General features: G+C 29.9%; 1 protein-coding gene and 1 long non-coding RNA gene across 2 annotated transcripts in view; one reads left to right on the top strand and one right to left on the bottom strand.

The window, feature by feature from the left end:
• LOC123662973 (glutaredoxin domain-containing cysteine-rich protein CG31559-like) overlaps positions 1 to 21923 on the top strand; it is a 115387-nt gene that overhangs the window by 39723 nt on the left and 53741 nt on the right. The window contains exon 2 of the mRNA XM_045597738.1: positions 137 to 1756. Coding sequence (XP_045453694.1) covers positions 308 to 1756 — 1449 coding nt within the window. The 5' untranslated portion in view covers positions 137 to 307. The remainder of the gene's footprint in view (positions 1 to 136; positions 1757 to 21923) is intronic.
• Positions 15752 to 18260, bottom strand: LOC123662974. The gene is made up of 7 exons (XR_006744582.1): positions 18116 to 18260; positions 17813 to 18030; positions 17511 to 17718; positions 16874 to 17331; positions 16406 to 16665; positions 16088 to 16249; positions 15752 to 15934 (listed from the first exon to the last, which is right to left on the bottom strand). It is a non-coding gene; the product is annotated as an uncharacterized LOC123662974 (long non-coding RNA).

Below are 21923 nucleotides of genomic sequence, written 5' to 3'. Positions count from 1 at the left end.
AAACAATTATTTACATATGTCTTGTCTGTAACACTATTAACATATTATTTGCATTCGTAATTTGAAAATAATGATTTTTAGTGAAAGTAGTTGTTGTTTACGTTGATTTTAAACTAAATATAATTTTTGTTTTCAGGTACTTGGTGCTGCGAACGAAACGAAACAGGCCTGCCGTGCTGATTATTGACCCACTCGAAGCAACCGGAACCATTATGCCATATACATCGACAATCTAAAACGAGAGACGTGACTCGATTAATAATCGAATGAACCGTTAGTTAATTATGCTTATTTATTAACAAGCGAAATGATGGAGGAGGTGACTACACGCCCTAATTTAGAGTACATCCCCTCTCTTCCCCCTAAAGTAAAGCAAATGACCGGGTCGACTACATTTACACAAATTACTAGCGATGATGCTAGCCTTCGAGTGAATGGATACGCCGATAGCCGGTCAGACATGGACTCTCTAAGTTCGATGCACTCTCTTGTCCTTAATTCTAAGACACCAACAACAACGGTATATTTAGCGGCAACCCAGCCAGAGCAACCCGCGATCACACCTAGTGCAGACGCACTAACCAACGGTCCTCATGTAGTCACGATCAGAATAAACACGGATGCTGATAAGCCGAAGGCTCCGAAAATATCAAGTGTTCACCTAAAAAGTGACATCGATTTTGATACATACAAAATTAATGAAAATGGCAAGAAAAACAGCAGTCTAGTCAGACTTAATGTGGAGGAGAGTCGACCAAAAATTCTAGATAATGAGGATCTTTCTAAGGTGGATAAGTCACCGTACATTTATTGTAATTCGTACGTAAACACAATGTCGAACATCGTAATGTCGAGTGGGCAATGCTCTCCGAGTGACACTTTAGATTCAGGGACATGCAGCGACCTTGACGGAACGCCGCCACCGCTTCCAAAAAAGAAGACGTCAAAATCTAACTCCGCAAAGAAAGTCTCCGTTACGGTAATTAGTCATTCAAGAAATCAGAGCGAGGTCGATTACGAAGATAACGACTCTAACATATCGTGTGACTCGCTAAATAGTAGCGAGTTAAATGGAAGCGTGCATGCCGACGAAAGTCACAGCGACGACGCGAGTAAAAAAGAAAAGAAACAGTCTTCCGAGGCAACGCCACAAACGTTGGCCAAGGTGAACAATAAAGACAGCTTTCTACCGCAGGGTCTTCTTCAAGATATTAGAGATCGTTCAGCGAAACTCAACACGATCGAAACGGAAAGTGAGTTACAGACTGAGCAGACTGAGGAAATCAGCCAGAATATTAATGTCAATGCAAATATATCAAAAGAAAGCGCCGAACTCACGTCGTTCCGTTTAGTTTCCCAGTTTAATAATGAAGTAAAGAAAAACGATGTAGAATCGTTGCCGGCAACTGAAACTAAAACGCCCCTAATTAGCGAGCGTACTTACGAAGAAAGAAAACAGACAGAAAAGATGAAGGAAGACCAGATATGTTATAGCAGTCATTACTTTGATACGGACAAATTTTATGATTTCCATTTAAACGAAAAACAATTTGATGATGTATCAGTGAAAAGTGTTAGTGAAAATAATAGTGTTTGTGAACAGATCTCCGATATCGAGTATTTTGCGGGAATAAAAGATTATAAAAGTGAGGAAGCGCCGTCTACAATAAAAAGTTCTAAGGGAACGATTCGTGGTGTGAAAAATCGCGTTCGTGCGGGAATTGCAACATTCCTCCAGATCCAAAGCACGACAAAGGTATTTCTTATACTTTTTTATAATTTATTATGCTTCTTTTATAACATTGATTTACAGATCCAAAAACGTTGTAAAATAAACAAAAATTATAAGTTAATGAAACAAATTTAAAAAAAAAAACGATAATTTCCTCCGAAAACAAATACAACTATGCGATGATTATTATTTCTATAATGTCGATTGTAATGTCAAGTTAGTCAGTTGATTAAAAATCAGAAAGTTTGCACCAAGTTCTCATTATACACGTACTGATTTTAGAGGTCACAGTCAAGCATTTGAAAGTGCACGCGAGCACGTACACTAATACTATACGTGTATTACGAGCGTTTTATTAAGGTGACAGGCTACTGAATACGATGTGTATACCTGCACTAACCAGTACCAAATTTTGCTACTACCTAGTACTGTACTTTTTTAAATTGTTGAGTTTAAAAATATATTAAATAAAAGTTCGGAGCTATTGTGTTTTCGTGAACGTTAAAACTAATCATTATTATTTATTTATTAGGGATGGTACACAGTACAAAAAAATATATAAAAAAAAGAATGAAATATAATCATAAAAGCCGACGAATTACGACCATCCATCTGTTTAAAATTAAATCAAAAACGTGAAAATAAGAAAAGGAAAAACAAAGCTACTAAGACGATAGATTCGAATACAAAAGAATTTATTTTCATATTAAACTAATTAATATATATACTTGTCGCGGTTTTTTTAATCAGAAGTCCCATAATTTCTATAGTAACGGAATTTTGTCACTACCTACGCGATAGGGTAAAATTATCCAACTAAAAGGTACATACATTAATGTAAATATATGTTGTAAAATCTTACCTTAAATTTATATATAAAAAAATACGTAGAAACTTTTTCCCCCACCTAATATATACTTATGGTAGTAGCTTCTAACACACCTTTGTATTCGTGTTAACTGGAACTTCCTCGAAAAACAGTATATACTACACTGACCAAGGCTTAACCTTGCTAATCATTGTTTTTTTTTTTCTTTACTTATCCTACATTTACCATGTTTTTTCGTCAAATGTTAGGCTTATTAGATGTCCAATGAGATACAATTATGCGTCTGTATACATACATAAATATCTATAAATTTTATTATGTAGAATTTTTTTTAACACAGCACTTTGTTGGTACTAATAAAACGTATTCTTTTATTAAACACTAATTTTAAACTTGGCATAAAAATATAAATATGATTTTAACTACATAGTTATACAAAGAAAAATATACGGTATAATACCAGTATTGTTATTATAATTATGAAATATTTAAACGAAAACCTTCATGGTACAAAACAATGGCACACAGTTTACTAATACGCGACAATTAACGTTTTAAAAACATTAAAACGATTATTAACGGTCGATCTGACTCGACAATAGGCGATTGTCGTTTTACTGGCCATTAAATTTATTCATAAGACAGGAAAGTGACAAAACGTTTTGTCGGATTTTAATTTAAAAAATTAAGCAATTCAGACCAATTGTATTTACAAATACGTAAGCTTTATTTTTCACGTCTATAAGGTTATGATATAGTCACTTAAGAATTTATTATTAATATAAATAGATGTGCCCTGCAGTTTTACAAACGTTAATTTTAGAAATAAGAGGTATTAAAATATGATATGGCCTTCTATGCTAAATTGGCTAATCAGTACTGAAAGAATTTTTCAAATCGGATTAGTAGTTCCTGAGATTAGCGTGTTCAAGCAAAACAAACAAACTCTTCAGCTTTATAATATTAGTATAGATAATAACAAATAGTACAAGCAGGGCCGTCTGTTCGTAAGGTAGGTAATTTTATGTGAGCTATGTAACTAAATAAAGTATATGTGAGTAATACAAATATAATTAAATTAATACTACGGTCAGACTAGCCGACGAGAATCGAACCCACAATTCCTGGAGCAGAAAGCAGAGTCACTACAAACTGCGCCACCAGGCTACTCAAACCTGTTTTAACTATCATAATTATTGAATTTGTATTGCAACTAGAGTTAAAATAATGATATATATTTATAATGTCAAATATGTTCATTTTTGTAACATCTCATTTTTATAATCAATAAAAGTTACATATGTATAAATAAAATAAATCATTAAAATTTATAACTAAAAGATATAACCGCAAGCGTTGATTAAAATAGTATTAATTTGTAACAGACAAATTAGTTTGACCTCCGCTCGTTAAAATAATCTTTTAATTGCGACAGCGAATCTCATTCGTACCAAACTGTTACTAAATTATATCAGACGAAAATTTGAAAATCACTTCAATGTGAAATAATTTTTTACGTATTTTGTATGGGACCAGTGATAAATTATTATTTATTTGATATTTATATCACTTGATAATAATATTTACTTTTTATCTTAAATAATAAGTACACAGATTATAAATACAGAATAGAGATATAAATAAAACATTTGTTCCAACGTTACAGTTATCAAAACTTTTCTATAAGGTCGAAATATATAATAGACACACATGAAAGTGTTTACCTACTTTTATTTAAATACTAGCGACCCGCCCCGGCTTCGCACGGTTGCAAAAACTATCAATGTTCCTCTAATATATAATGCATGTATTATACATATAAACCTTCCTCTGAAATCACTCTATTTACTAAAGAAAACCGTATCAAATCCGTTGCGTAGTTTTAAAGATCTAAGTATACATACAGCGGGAAGCGATTTTATTTTATACTATGTAATGATACGTCAACAAGAGATTATAACGGAGTTCAATGATCTCAAAAATAATCACGTAATATTTACATATCAACTTTCTTTAATTCTTCATCGGAAACGTTTAAAATCGATGCACGAATGTAATTAATTACAAATGCATATAATAGTACAAAATCAATACATTTAAAGTATTAGTAATTTATACAGGAAAAATTTAATTTCTGTTTTTTGTCTTTGTCTGTAATATATAAATTTAAAACCTACTGAACCAATTTTCAAAAGTGTTTTACCAGTAGAATACTGCGTTATGACTGAGTGACATCATATTTTAACGTCATAAAACGGAACAGTCAAAATCAAAATCGTGTATTACGCGCGGGTGAGGCGAGCTAGCATGCAAAAAAGCAAAGTATATTCATTAATTTGTACATCAAATAAAAAATTCAATCAATCCAATTTCTCAATCAAAGCTACTTTTTAGCCAAACATTATACTAGTTTTTCTGTACTAATAAATCAAGCGCGCATTAGTTATTAGCCAACTTATAATCGCAATAATAACAGCCCTTACTGACACACCTGTCAACCATTTTCCGCTTTTCCAAGTCAAGTGATTAATGTAAAAATTCCGTTTCCTAGCGAAGATCTCACGATGAGAGGAAGAGACATCATGTAATGATTCAATAGAACGTTGGGAAAGTCAAATAAAAAAAACCCTCCACTTTGTCTGGTTGGGTTTCTAACGTGTTATTAAATTGTTCCATATATGGATTATGGAATGCAAGTTCGATGTTGATTGAAATGACATATTGTAATTGATGGTTTTTACTGATTACAATTTGCTACTTTTTTAACATACACGGTTTTTATAAAAAAAAAAAACGTCATCCTCTATGCAAAAAGTATTTTTGGCTCCTATAAAAAATACACATCACTTTAGTAAATTTGGTTTAGCGAATACATGTATAACCAGCAAAAAGCACAGCTTTACATGGACTCGCGAGATTATTTTAACTTAGTAGGTAATAAAAATTTTGGAGAATTTATAATTTTTTGTTATATGAGAGTCATATATAACACATCTAGACATACATTTAAATCACTATTTATAAAAGCTCAAAACTGAAGACGTGTTCGTTTTTCCGTAAAGTGTTGCACAAAACTGTACGAATTGTGGAATATTGTTAGGGCTCGATTGGTTCGCCCTAATAATAGGTATATCAGTAAATGATAATCAATATAACTGTTATATTAATTTTTTCCCTATTTGTTTAAATAAAAATTAACATTTTATTAACTAGGGTTACTGATTTAAAATTATATTTAACACTAGCTGTGCCCGCGACTTCGTCCGCGTGGAATTTAACAAAATAGTCACTGTGCAGCTCGCAGTTATGTAAAAAAAAACTAAAATAAAAGTAGCCTAAGTTATTCCTCATTACATCCGCTATCTGCCAGTATAAGTCTCGTCAAAATCGGTCCAGTCGTTTCAGAGATTAGCCGGAACAAACGAAAAGACAGACAGGCAGACAGACAAAAATGTAAAAATGTTATTTTGGTATATGTACCGTGTATACGTCCATATTTATGAATTTAGTAAAAAGCGGTTATTTTAATATTACAAACATACACTCCAATTTTATTAATCTGTATAGATACATAGATTAATAGTGAAAAGAATTTAAAAAAATACCGATTCAATACACATTTTCCTACATTTACAATTTTTTTAGACTTTCACAACTATTACAGAAAAAAATTAGAATAATTACGTATCTAGGTAGCTAAAGTCACATGTCGATTATTATGCATTGTACTTTTATTTACTTTCTCTTTGATATACAGCTTGAATTATTATTATCGATTGGATAACTTTCGGATATCCGATTTTAACGTCATATCCGTTAGGGAAGCTATTAACAGAGTCGATTACACCAAAAAAAAACACGTTTGGGACATTTTTAGCCAATTTAAAAGCAAATTAAATCAAGTAATAGAGTGATGTTAAAGAAATATATTGTTCGAATGTATCCACCAACCCGCAGTGGAGCAGCGTGGTGGATTAAGCTACGTGAAGAAAGAGGCTTATGCAAAGCAGTGGGTTGTTATAGGAATATTTTGTACGTAAAAATTAATTCAAAATAAAGATAGTGTTATACTATTTTTATTGTTAATGTTCTACTGTTTTTGAATTGTGACAATTAAAACATTAAACGACCTTGTAGACTATTGCCAATAAAATAGTAGTACGTATAATGTAAGTCTTCCTAATTCCTATTTTATATTCAATCTTATCTAAATATTTATTATAAATCTTTAAAAATAAACAAGCATAAAAGCAAAATGGTTTCAATTTATTTTTATTTCTGGTAATCTTTAAAAAAATATTAATGCCCTGGTGACAATATTAACGTGAATGGCACCTTGAATTCAAAATAATGGTAATTATTGTTTCTCTTCCGTATATAAAGTCGTACATATGGTCCTTGATACAAATGTAACGATTTAAAGAAACGAGAACATTCACTCACGAAATACATTTAATGGTATTTTTAAAATGTAAAACAATAATAAACAAATTTATTACGAGCAATTAATTTCTGAAATTGCTTTAAAATTTCATCACGCGAATTTATATTGATTCTTTCCATGCCCTTAAGTACATAATGCTAAGAATCTTTCTAAATAAAATCAAGTTATTTTACGCAATAAGAATTTTTTCAAATTATATTTATTATTTAGATAAACGTTTTAAGATAAGGTTTTATTATATTAGTACGATCTGAACTATATCAAATTTGTTAACAACAAATTTGGATTAACGCTTGAACGTTTGCTATTACTTACTAGAATATTATAAGCCGTAATACTTGATATGTAAGTGCTTTCTGGAACGGAGGTTCTATTACGTAAATTGAAGTAATTTGAAATAATCGCGCAGTCCTCGTGCGATTTATTGCTAGCTCTATGAGTGTGTCAACTACAATTATGTAACAGAGAAAGATGACCTGCTAAAGGTGTTTAGTAGCGTTAATGGTAAATATATTTCTGTTTCCCGATTTCGGGTCGACAATGAAGCGATCGCTAACCGGTTGGCCATAGCTTTTCAATAGCGATTTCAAAACAAAACTTGCACAATCATTGCTGTCCCTTGACTTGCAATAAATGCTACAGTTCGTTAGCTGATTTTTTTTAAAGTACTTATCTGGTAAATAAAAATGCTTTTATTTTAAGTTAAAATTTCGTAAGCATATATTTTACAACTTAGTACTTTATTGCTAAAAGATGAGATGTAATGCTTCGAAACGGATTTACTCGGCCAAGGTTGATATTTGTGGATTATTACGAAAATTCACTTGGATATGTATGAAATTGATATTTAATGAATTCGATTAGTGTCAATGTATCATACTAGTTATGTTCTACGATTCTGTCTGTATTATATTTTTACTAACCGACTTCCAAAAAAGGAGGAGGTTCTCAATTCGATTGTATTTTTTTTTTTTTTATGTATGTTACATCAGAACTTTTGACTCGGTGGAGCGATTTCGACAAATTTTCTTTTAATCGAAAGGTGGTGTGTGCCAATTGGTCCCATTTAAATTTATTTGAGATCTAACAACTACTTTTCGAGCTATATCTAATAATGCGTTTTTACTTGACGCTTTTTTCGTCGACCTACGTAGTATTATACCGCATAACTTTCTACTGGATGTACGGATTTTGATAATTCTTTTTTTGTTGGAAAGGAGATATCCCAAGTTAAGTACCATGATAAGGAAACCAGGATCTGATGATGGAATCCTAGAGAAATCGAGGGAAACTCTTGAAAATCCGCAATAACTTTTTACTAAGTGTACCGATTTTGATAATTCTTTTTTTGTTGGAAAGAAAATATCCCTAGTTTAGTACCATGATAGGGAAACCAGGATCTGATGATGGGATCCCAGAGAAATCGAGGGAACTTCTTGAAAATCCGCAATAACTTTTTATTAGAAGTACCGATTTTAATGATTTTTAATTTAATCGAAAGCCGAAGTTTATCATATGGTCACATTTAAATTTCATCGAGATCTGATAACTACTTTTTTAGTAATCTTTGATAATGCGTTATTACTTGACTATTTTTTCGTCGATCTGCGTTGTATTACTCGTCGATGTAATTGAAGTCGGTTTTTTTTTCGTTTGCGAGCAAACACAATTATTATCTCTTTTTTTATACGACTAACGCCGAGTTGCACGAAAAGAAATTAAAATTTAAGTAGTGATTAAATTAATTTAATCGCAAGAATTGTATGAAGTTGTTGTGATTAAATTAGTTTATTCTCTACTTAAATTTTAATTTTGTTTCGTGCAACTTGGCGTATGTCGGCAAACAAGCCTACAGCTCACTTAATTGTAAGAGTTTATCGTACAAGCATTAAGATGCAACATCAGAGGTACCAGAAGGGAGTTGCCGACACTACCCCCGACCGACCCAGGTGCTCTGGATACCTTACTCACCACGGGATCTTTAAACAATTAATAAGCTATTTTCTAATTGAAAATGAAGATTACACTTTTAATTAAAAGTGTTGCAGAGATATGAAAATTACAAGACAGAAATTACTAACTCGATTAAAAATGAAGTTTACATATTATCTTCTTTTGTACAACAGTAGATGTACCTACTTCAGGCTATAATAAAACACGCTATAGCTGACAAGATTAAAACAGTTCGCAAAGAAACATGAACTAATAAAAGATTCATTTAATATCTCTAAATTACAATTCAAATGAAACCACAGAACCATTTTACTGAATGCATTGACACTAAATACCCGTTTTTGCATCAACAGCTAATAATGGCTGTATTCTCAGCGATAAAATCTAAATAGCAGTTTCAAAAGTCGGTATAAGTTACAAGTTTGCTCTTTTATTACAATTGATATTGCGTTTTTTATGTTTCTGCAAAAGCTCATCAAATTTAAGTTTGTTTTTATATAATTAGTTAAATTGTGTTGTAAAATACTGCACACTAGTTATTCGCTTGCGCTCTTTATAATACTAAGTATATATTTCATTTAATTACTAAAAAAATCATAATATGTTAGTGAAACCTTAATCACTTCAGCCTAGTCCACTGCTGGACATACGCCTTCACAAGTTCGCGCCAAAAATGGCGTGAACTCATGTGTTTTGCCCATAGTGGAACCTTGGCAAAGGAATAATAATAATAATGACACTATTGTACACCGTGAAAACAATAATTAGATCACTCAAAAAGCAATCTCTTCCAGGCAACCTCCGGGCGAAGGACATGATGTATTGATGGTGTAGGTGTACAGTTTCATCTTATAGAAAATAATGTGAAACAACTCAATAAATAGACATACATATATGGATATATAAAGTATTTATCTTTAAGAGTAAAAAATGTAAAAAAATATTCATAAATCGTTATTGTTGAATATTTATTTATGTACCCATTGCTAGCGTGCGATCATGTAAGAATATAAAGGATTTAACATTTTCTCTAATAATAAAAAAAGTAGAAAATAATAAATATACAAAATGACGAGTGATGAATTATAATCAAACGTTTTACAATCACATAAACTACGCTCGAGTGCATCTGAAATAATTTCAATTATCAGATACACATGTAGGACGTACGTATCTTTTAAATCGAGAAATTAACACGAATGTTTTTATAATTCATAACTAAGTAATTATTTTGTCAAATTAATACCTTAACAAACATTTATGTTTTACAAGATGTCATAAAAAGTTGTAATAAAAATAAAGTTGATGTAAGCAAAATAAGATGATAGTTAGGGAAATAAGACTCAAAATCGTTTGCAATTTTCCTTGTTAATTTTACGACGCACATAATATTCTTTCCATCATTCATCATTTCAATTCATCATTTTCATAATATACTTTTCCATGTTTTTACAATGGTACTAAGTTTTATCAACCCTGTATTTATTCTGATTTCTAAAATATCTTTATTATATATAGACATAATCGTTAGCCATAGTTATAATTTAACACCTATTAGGTAAAAATTTTGCTTAAAAAATAAGATTTAACACAAAGAAATAGGAGAGATAATAATTCTAATATGAACATGTCTAAATAAACTATCTAATAATTTATAATTTTATTGTTGTTATTGTTTAAGTTTTAAGATTTTTTTAAGAATATTTAGCCAAGGTTTACTGTTACCATATCACTCAGTTTACCAATTAATTTGAAATATATCAACACATACACTTTCATATTTAAATAATCCAATTTCTGTTTCAAATGAGCAGTCATTTATTATAGGTATATGAAACAGTAAGCTTTATTGCTATAGCCTAAAATAAAAATAGCATTTGACAGGTATTTACTATTAACTGAGGTAGGACACAGCAAAAAATTTCCTGCTCAAAATATGAAGCAGTGCGACTGGGGTAGTACCTCGACCTTACAGAAGATAACAGCTAAGTAATACTGTTTTCAAGCAGTGTTGTGTTCCTGTTGTTGAGTAAGGTGACCAGAGCTCCTGCGAGGAATTAGGAATACGTTCGACAACGTGCTTGCGATGCTGCTAGTTTTGCAGATGTATATAAGCTACGGTAATCGCTTACCATCAGGTGAGCCGTACACTTGTTTGCCGGTCAAGTTATATAGAGAAAGGTACAAAAGTATATTTACTCTAGGTATCATTGGATTTATTTTTATTTACTTTTTGAGCTGAGATGGATGGAAATATCGATTTTGATTTTGTGGGAGAAGAATCCATTTAATACTTTACATATGATTTTATATCAAATATCATGAGAACATTAACTACAACTCTATCATGAAAACACAAACAAAAAATAAATAAGCATTTTCTTTGCCCGTCGAAACTATTTTTATTTATATATGTAAGTATATATTACGTATATGTTTATTTTGTTAGTTTTAGTTTTTTTTTTTTTTTTTTGATAACACTTAGATGATATTCATTTTACGTCTACCACCTCTGATTTCTGCCTGTAACTTTTCCTTTTCGGATGCGCTGGAAGAAATATCTTCTAGAGATAAGCTCATTATTTATACGTGAGTTTCAATGACGGATATTTGTACACAATTCCGTGCTTATAATAAATTGTTAAATAAATCATAGTACTAAAGGGGTTAAAGTACAGTGAACCGTTGCGCTGCAGTACTTCCAATATATTGTAATTAAAATAATCAGTATTTAATGCCTGCTTGCGAGTTTACCGCTCGCTAAGTATGAATTAACTGTGATCACAGTTTTTCTCTCCAGAGGAAGAAACGTTAACTATGCAACATCATTGTTTCATATCGACAGTACAATAAACTTTAATGTCGATTACTTTCTCCCACTTCTTAATAACATCTCGTAGTGTATTATTTACTAACATCCCGCCCTGTCTTCTCACGGAATTTATCGATTTAATTAACAAGGGAACTTATTGAATAATAAACTAAGCTACTTTATAATTATGTATTAAATTATACACAGTAAATGAAACAACTTGTGCAAGTTATAATGTTAGAGGTAGAAAGATTTTTATTATATTTTTGTATGAATATCTATGTCAATAATTTAAGTGTTGTTTTGTACTAATAGCAAATTAATATTTAGTTATCTTGATAAAATGTTTGTTTAATTTTTTGGTGCTTTTTTCAACAAGACTTAGATCGTTAATGGTAACGGTAAATATTTTTTTAAACAGATGAAATAAGAACAGAAACAAAACAGAAATGAAAGTAATACTTTTTTTTTTGTCTTCTATTGTATTTTATTGTAAACGGTATTATTGAGTGAGTATTAATTTTACCACTTGTCTATGTAAATTTTAAAATATAAAAAATTAAGCAGTTTCAATCATGTTATGAATTAAACTTGAAACAGAAGAAAACGTATTTATTTTAATTAAATATTTTTAGGGATTATTTTGGTTATTTACCGTTGGTTTAACCAAATTGAAAATTTTCCTATTTAATAATTTTTAGTTATCATACAAACAAAAGACTACAATTTATAATGATAATCAATGAATGGACACACACACAATAATAACATTTATATTAAAATAAAATAGAGGACAGTATTACTTTTATTTCTGTGCTGTGACGTTTATGATGAGAAGAAATATATTGTTTGTTTTTTGGAAAGCCATATTCTTAGAAGTTATTGCTTCTATTAAAAAATGTCTTTTTACCGTTGAAAGCTTGTTTATCGTACATAATAAAAAGCCTAATACGTATAAGCATAACAGTATTGATGTTGGGGACATTGCGTGGGTAGGCTTATAATAATATGACTGTATATAATATTATCATTATGTGGCTAACATGACGGATGTCCTGTGTTGCGAACTGTCAAACACGTCAACTTAATTTTTCATTCCATAAGTTCCTTTAGCAAAATATAAGAATATTAAAAAAATTAATGCAACTGTTTTCAAGTTTTGCTTTTAGTAAGATACAGCAATTAATTTTTATTTATATAAGTAGTAATGATGGTGGTTAGTAAAACTTAAATAGTTAAATCTATATATGAATACGTGAAGCAACTTTCTACCTCTTTTCCGAAAATTGCGTTTTATATAAAAGTTTTTTTAGAGAAGTGCAGAATACAAATATTTTTTTTATCATGCATAAAAATTTATTAAATCAATAAAAAAAAAACATTACACACGCAACCATGTATTTGAGACACACGCATATTATACTTTTTTGTTAATTATTATCAGTCTGTAGTCAAATTGATTTTTTTTTTTTAAATTTCGTTATTTTCATTATTATTCGTTTTTTATTTTTTTATTTTTAATTATGGTCGAATTTTGACCACTGGGCGACTTCTAGTAATAATAAATATATGCACAATTTTCTTCTATAAAACTACATGTTTTTCAATATTAATATCCATTGGACACGCTTCGTCAGATTCAAGTCTATAATCTCGTGGTAAACGCAGATTTGTAACGGTAGCTTAATGACATTCAAGATTCTGACAGGGATGTATCAATGCACTTAACTTTTATCAATGAAGCTTGATCACATTTGTTTCATAAAACAAATTAAGTTTGTTTTTTAAATTAATTTTAGAATATATTTATGTTATAAAAACCAAATTGTAAATAAATACTTTAAAGATCGTTGTGTAGATTATTAAAAAAAAATTCAAGTTGAATCTGAAATTTGGAATTACTGTAAAGAAGTATTCGTATGATTGCGATATAATTTATAAAATAAAATAAATATATTACTGTATATAAAATAGTTTTCACAATTCAGACTAATACAAGAGTATTTAATGTCTTTATGACGTTTGACAACCCTTCAATACAACTCGCGGTCAACAATCACACACTCTAACCGCAGCCTCTACTAATATATTGCAGAAACAAATAAGTAATGTACTTTAATATTATGCGTTTCATTATAATATCAATCTGTGTAAGTCTTACACGATATCACCTGCAACTTCGTGTAGACGTTTATCGTTATTGCTCGACTCCTGTGGGTTATGCCTGCTATTAGGTTAATGTTTAATAGTCTATAAGATTGGAATTTCTAATTAAATGGAATTTCTCAAATTCGAAATACTTGAAAACTCGACATGATAGATAAATCAAAAATATAAACTGTATAATTTTATAATCTAAGGTCTTTATTCCGCGTTGGCGCAACGGTCACAGCCATGGATTGTGCCGGTTGCGCTGGCGGTTGCGGGTTCGATCCACGCACATGACAAACATTTGTATTGGTCATACAGGTGATTGCCGTGATCTGGGTGTTTGTGCAGTCCTTGTGGACCTCCTCCCCACCGTGCCTAGGAAAGCACGTTAAGCCATCGGTCGGATAGCGATCGTTACTCATAGTAGGGAATATATCCGCAAACCCGCATTGGAGCAGCGTGGTAGATTAAGTTCTGATCCTTCTCATACATGGGGAAAGAGGCCTATGCCCAGTAGTGGGATATTACAGGCTGAAGCGACATCTTTATAAATTTGTAAGGATGTTTATGGATATTATTATCAAAATACATTTTTACGTAAGGTGCTATTTATTTTTCTATTTGTTTGATTAATTTGCTTATTTATTGCGTGTGAATTACGTAATTATGCATATATTGAAGGCAAATTAAAATTTGTTTGATTCGATATGTCAGTCAAAGCAATATTTTTCTCATTAAATAAAAATCCTTTTTTATCATTATACACAAAATAAGAAATAGAAAGGACTTTTTTCGTAACTTAAGCATCCAACAGAAAGGTACTTTTAGAATTCTTAAGGCAAAGTAAGGAGTTGTTAAATAAATACATTTGCACCCTCACAGATGTAAATGACGCATGTATGAGCATAGACTCCACATAACACATATTGCAAACCACTTTTGTACCTACAGAATTTGACATTTTTGTTGCACTCTTCCAAGTTGCGTAGTTCTCTGTTACGTTGCGGGTGCATTATGAAGTGACAGCTGCCATGAGGTACCCGAGTAGAAATTTTTTCGTCTTCCTAGTCAGGACCGGACCGTGCATGCCTGATCAGGACTAGATAAGGCATGTAACGCAGATGATGTATCTGGACCTGATCAGGAAAACCTGATCTGGACCTGATCAGGTTTTCCTGATCTCAGGTCATACCTGATCTGGACCTGATCAGGTTTCCCTGGTCAGGTCCAGATACATCATTTGCGTTACATGCCTTATCTAGTCCTGATCAGGCATGCACGGTCCGGTCCTTGGTTGCTTGATCCAAATCGAGTATGCCCAGAGCGGTCCTTTTAAATAAAACACGAATGTACAGTCTTGACAAAATTGATTATTAAAAAACTTGGTTGTCTGCAAACGGTCGTAACAAAACATCTCCTCGGATGCATAGGCCGATCAGATAGATGCGGCACAAGCATACATATGAGCGTAACGAAGCCGGCGTTAATCGATTTATTAGACGTCACGTCAGAAAAAAAAAGAAATATATTATGTTACTTAACATACTATGTATATTTAAAATAACATATTATATATATTTAACTTAACATAACATAACAATACACTTTATTGTGCACTTAAACAGAAATAAAACTTATCCGATTGAAAAAAAAAACATATTTATTTCCATTTATTTTTTTCAAATGTATTATTTATTTTTGTTTTTACTTTAAATATCAATTATTTTTATGTTAAAGTTAATAATAATAATGATTGTTATTAAATATTATGAATTAATTTTTCTTTTTGTTTGCTTGGCAAAAAAAAAAGATTTTAAAAAAGTAAATAAATTAAAAGCGATTAGTTGTTTTTATTTATCTTCATTAGATGGTAGTTTTTTGATCCTGAATACCCTGTACCCATCCCAATCTTTATTAATATATTAGCATTATTCAATACTACAGACAATGCTTGAGGGAATTTATTATCGAAAATACTTTCTTGATTCTTTTCGAATTTCTGTCTTACTGCAGCTTAAATACAAAATTTAAATTAATCATGTACGTAATTAAATTAGTAATAGTAAAAAATAATTATTATTAGGTATAAAATAATAACATATAATTAAGAAATAATTAATTAGGTATCAATGATAGTAATCCTGCACTATATTATGATTAACATACTTTTTATAGAAGTGAAAAAGTCGTATCTTTGAAAACTTTTTTTTGAAGTTGCTTTAACTTCTACATAATTATGACATCTCTTGTTATATAAACACGAGTAATATTTCCCATATTATGGGTAAAAGTATTTTTTCCATCAAGAGAAAAGTATATATGTTTATTCTGGAAAAGAAAATTTATTATAATTATTTGTATGATTAATTAATTATTATGATTAGCATTTTATCAAATATGTCAATTTCAATATTGTCAGATAGAGCAACTATATTAGATCTTTCATATATTTGTATATAAGAATATAGTTTATTAAAAACTTACCATTTTATTTTTATATTTTTGGCCTTTTAATTTTTCATTGAATTTATCAAAATAATATCTTCCATTGTTGATAGCGGAAATTCTAATTTTTGGACCACTGGATTTCCTTCAGGATCTGTTAATAAACTGAAATCTAACAGCTGAGTACTGTTATTTTTTTATTTCAGATAGGATTTGGGAACGTCAGCAGATATGGACTTTTAAATTCGCTAATTGTTTTGATAGACTGTTATTATGTTTGATACATTCCAGCAAAGAATCTGTTGAAAATAAATTATATATTACTTTTTTTTTTTAACTAACACAATGATTTAAATTTCAAATTGTTTCAAAATATTGAGAGATAAATATTATCACGATTACAACACTCCACAATTTCAGAATGGAATCTTTATTATGATTTTGTAAATAATTATAATAAGTATAGATATCCTAATAAATTAAAAACAATATATATTTTTTTCTTACCACTGGATACAGTATTTTTTGTTGATGATGATCTAGCTGCTAATATATTCATTTCAGCTTCTGTTTCAGATTTATGATGATGATGAAAAGGGATTATCAGCAATTGTTGCTGATAATACTGTCTTCATGTGCTATTTCCATAAGCATATTTATGTCCTTCAAACTCGAATTGATTTTTCTTATTTTTCTACTTTTAGTTGATGATGAAGATGATCAAGGTGGCATGGTGTAGATTATGAACTATTTTTTTTTCCTTTTGAGCCAACAATGTAGTTAGTACTGTCATTAATTCGTTTTTTTAGTTTCATTATTTATTTTCATAGGTTTACATAACGATGACAGTGGTGATGAAGATATCGAAGACGCTATTGATGTAGATGACCATTCGAGATTATGTTTTTAGGCTTGTTTCTTCACAATTTTTTGGTTACATTTTTTTGGCTTCTATTTCTTAGGTTCTAGTGGAATGAAAAAATTTGAAATAAAATTTCAGTATTATAACTTAATTGATAGTATAAAAATTAACGATTAAAAATAAATTTATATCAATTAATATATATCCCTTGTAAAAAAAAAAACGTAAAAAAATTATTAGAAATTAATCAACAATATTTACATTTTAAATAATAAATATTACCTGCAATTTCAGTGGATTCGTCAGTTAACTCTAAAGCTATTTGGCTAAATATATTATCTATTTTGAATCAATCCTTTGCTAATGCTTTTAATTTGAAACTTTTTTCAACAGCAGCCGCTTTTGCTTTAGCAGAATACTCATTATTGGTAGAGAAGAATAGGGGTTCTTTTTAATCTTATTAATTTTTCCTCTGCCTCTTCCATTGTTTCTGATAATATTAATTGTAATTGTGAATTACTTTCTTATTATTATGACAATGAAATAGCAATTCTTAAAAATCTATAATTTAAATAATAATTTACCTGCTGTGCCACTTATTTGAACTTATCTTTCTTTTTATTTATCTTTCTTCTTATTTTTATCTTTCTTCTCTTTAACTATCGTTTGTAATAATTTACAATACTTAGTACTTTTTAACAATGATTCAGGCTATTTACATCCGGTACCACGATATTCAATATATCAATTTCTTTATTGGATGAATCATTTAAAAATAAAACTAATGCATAAAAAAAACCATCTGAAAAAAACAGATTATTGAAATATAAAATTATTTTAAAAATAGTAAAGAATTGTAATGTATTTTTTCAATGATTTTTACTAACCTTAAATGTTTTACGTAATTAAACATAAAAACGAAGCTTTACACACAACACAAATTTTTATCTAGCTAAATTAGTCCACAAGTTCGTATTATGTACACAATACACACCGATACAAACGTCTAGAGAGAAGTTTATAGTACACTTTTTTTTTAACCGACTTCCAAAAAAGGAGGAGGTTCTCAATTCGACTGTATTTTTTTTTTTTTTTTTTTTTTTTTTTTTTTTTTTTTATGTATGTTACATCAGAACTTTTGACCAGGTAGACCGATTTCGACAAATTTTGTTTTAATCGAAAGGTGGTGTGTGCCGATTGGTCCCATTTAAATTTATTTGAGATCTAACAACTACTTTTCGAATTATATCTAATAATGCGTTTTTACTTGACGCTTTTTTCGTCGACCTACGTTGTATTATACCACATAACTTTCTACTGGGTATACCGATTTTGATAATTCTTTTTTTGTTGGAAAGGGGATATCCCTAGTTTAGTACCATGATAAGGAAACCAGGATCTGATGATGGGATCCCAGAGAAATCGAGAGAAACTCTTGAAAATCCGCAATAACTTTTTACTGGGTGTATCGATTTTGATAATTTTTACTTTAATCGAAAGCTGATGTTTATCATGTGGTCACATATAAATTTTATCGAGATCTGATAACTACTTTTTGATTAATCTTTGATAACGCGTATTTACTTGACATTATTTTCGTCACCTTACGTTGTATTATACCTCATAACTTTTTACTGGGTGCACCGATTTTGACGTTTCTTATATAAATTAAAAGCTACTATTTGTCACGTGGTCCCATTCAAATTTAATTGAGATTTGATTCGTAATTTGTGAGTTATATCTAATATTGCGTATTTACTTGACGGTTTTTTCGTCAGCCTACGTTGTAATAAACGTTATATCTTTTTACTGGGTGCACTGATTTTGATCTTTTTTGTATAAATCAAAAGGTAATACTTGTCATGTTGTCCGTTTTAAATATGATTGAGATATAATGAGCAATTTTTGAGTAATCTTTGATGACACGTATTTACATGACGATGTTAAGACGACTGTGGTCATGTTCAATACTTTGCCACAACGCCATCTATCAAAATGTTATGAAATTACTTCGTTCACTATCGATCAAATTACAATATTCCACTAGAGTAGAGAGTAGCAGTTTATTCGTTATAAATATATTTGAGCTTTTAATTTTTGAGTTATCGCTAATACTTGGTATTTACTTGGCTATTTTACGTCGACCAACGTTATATTAACCTCATTACTATTTTACTGGGTGGACCGATATCGATGATTCTTTTTTTAATCGATAGGTGGTGCTTATCATGTGGTCCCATTTAAATATAATTGAGATTTGACTCGAACTTTTTGAGCTATATCTGATATGGCGTATTTACTTGACTGTTTTTGGAGTTTTCTCCTTAAGAATCGATTTTCATTTAAGGCCCCGGAATGAAAAAATTGAACAGTAAAATCTACTGAACGAATGACCTTGTTAGAGATGGCGTTCAGACGTTTTCTAATAACGCAATTAGGTTCCGATAGATGGCGTTATTGCATTAATTTATTCACAATTTGATATAGTAATAATATATTTCTTAGACTAGTAAGCCTTTTTGTGCCTATTTAGACAGTTGATCTGAAGGGGTAAACTCCAGTCGTGCATCGGAGCTGTGTGAAAACATGAACATTACATATTTTTAATAAAAAAGACATAAACCGTAATTCAATATAAATCCGCTTCAACTAAAAAACCCGCCGTAATAAGCGATGTCAGCGCTTCGCGCGAATCGACGACGGGCCTTTTATGAAATTTCTGCCTACAATCGCTAACAAAATGTTAGAAATAACAGTAGAACATTATATAATTCTACAATTTTATAATGTCGCGTTATATGGAATACGAACAAAGTATTACTATTTTTTCGTCGATCTACGTTGTATTACTCTTCGATGTAATTGAAGTCGGTTTTTTTTTCGTTTGCGAGCAAACACAATTATTGTTTAACACAATATTAATATGGTTCAGTTTTTGTATTGAACTTATTTAATCTTGATATTATTTACATTAATATGCTAATCGACAAATAACTTTTAAGTTATATAAAAATATAATTATACTTTCAAGAAACGCTTTTTTATGACACAAAATTCTTTATCACTTCAAAGATTAATACACTGAAACACTGATGCTCCTAGAGTATTTAATGTTCTGTGCACTGATGTGAGTGATGTGCGTCTTAACGAAGAACACTGTGAACAAGATCCGACATGTTCCTTCGTGACGTCACACGCTGTTGCTTATATTTCGTTCCTTATTATGTTGTATTTATATTAATATTTTCGTTAAGTTTTATTTATTGTATATAATTCAATGCAAGATTATATTATGTTATATTCGTTATTATATTCATGTTATTTAATAGAAATTAAAGGCAGTTTTTTATATATAATATACTCAATTGACTGGTGCTGAAGTGACCTATGAATAACAAATTAACAACTACAGACTATCAAATTGTGCTTGTAATACAATAAATGAATAAATCGATCATAATTATGATAAAAATAACTTTACGTCATGTAGGTAATTATTGTTTCTATAAATTTAATGAAAAACGGAAATAAAAATAGTATCTAATTAAGTCGAAATCTTGGAATTGAATTTCAAATCAAGAGTAAAGAAAAATAACTCTGTTCATTGATTTATTTATTTTTTGACGGCTATCTTAAAACGACACCAGCAATTTATACTAAGCTAACTCTTAAAAGTGAACTTTACAATAGAGACTTATAAAAGGGAAAAACGTGATACCTTTTATATTAATTAAGAAACTTATTTGAAATTTGGTATCTTTAATAGTTAATTTATTCATTGCAATTTCACAATTTTTTTTATTACATAAAAAAACACATTTTATCAAGTTCGCATTAAAAAACAAACTTATCGAAAAATCGAATTGGCGTAGTATAAATTGCTGGTGTCGAAAATTTAACTATCACGCGTTAGTGAAATTTAATAAAGTCAAAATAACAGATTAGTATATATGTAGCTAGGTCTAAATCAGGCTAATCAGGCAGGGTTTATATCAAGAGTTATGGAGCAAAAATACTTGGAAAATCACATACCTACCTACTTATTTATCTAACAAATTTAGATTACAGAACAAACACACAGTTTTTTTTTGTATTCTGAGTTAACAAATTAGGTACGAAATTGGGTATGCAAATGAAACAAGTAAAATTATTGGTTTAAAGTAACAAAACAAGTAATAAACGAATAAATAATTAATATTTTTAATCTAAAAATATTTCATTAAATCGATGGAAATTTCTTCTGATTATTATTTAAAATCGAATTTGGTATTATCTAATCTCTGAAACGGCTGGACAGATTTTGACGGGACTTTCATTGGCAGATAGTTGATGTAACAAGGAGTAACTTAGGCTACTTAATACGAATAACTACGAATTGAACAATTTTTTTTTTTAAATCCCACGCCGTCGAAGTTGCGGGCCCAGCTAGTAATATAATAAATACTTATATAAAAATATAATAAATTTAGATATACTTAAATATATAAATATAAGCGGGTAGAAGATTACGATTATAATAGTTATTATTATGTACTCAGCTATATGGTATTTACTAGACTAATAATATTAAACGATTAGATTCATTAAAATTTTTGGTCAAAAATATCTTGAATTGAATTAAATTGTTATTTATTCCATTGTTACAAATAAAATTTATGCTAGCTGAGTTCAGTTGAAAAAAATTCACACTAGATT

The sequence above is a fragment of the Melitaea cinxia genome, chromosome 19 (assembly GCF_905220565.1).
Source record: "Melitaea cinxia chromosome 19, ilMelCinx1.1, whole genome shotgun sequence".
Lineage (NCBI taxonomy): Eukaryota > Metazoa > Arthropoda > Insecta > Lepidoptera > Nymphalidae > Melitaea > Melitaea cinxia.
The sequence above is the reverse complement of the archived record's forward strand: the minus strand, read 5'-3'. Positions and strand labels throughout refer to the sequence as shown.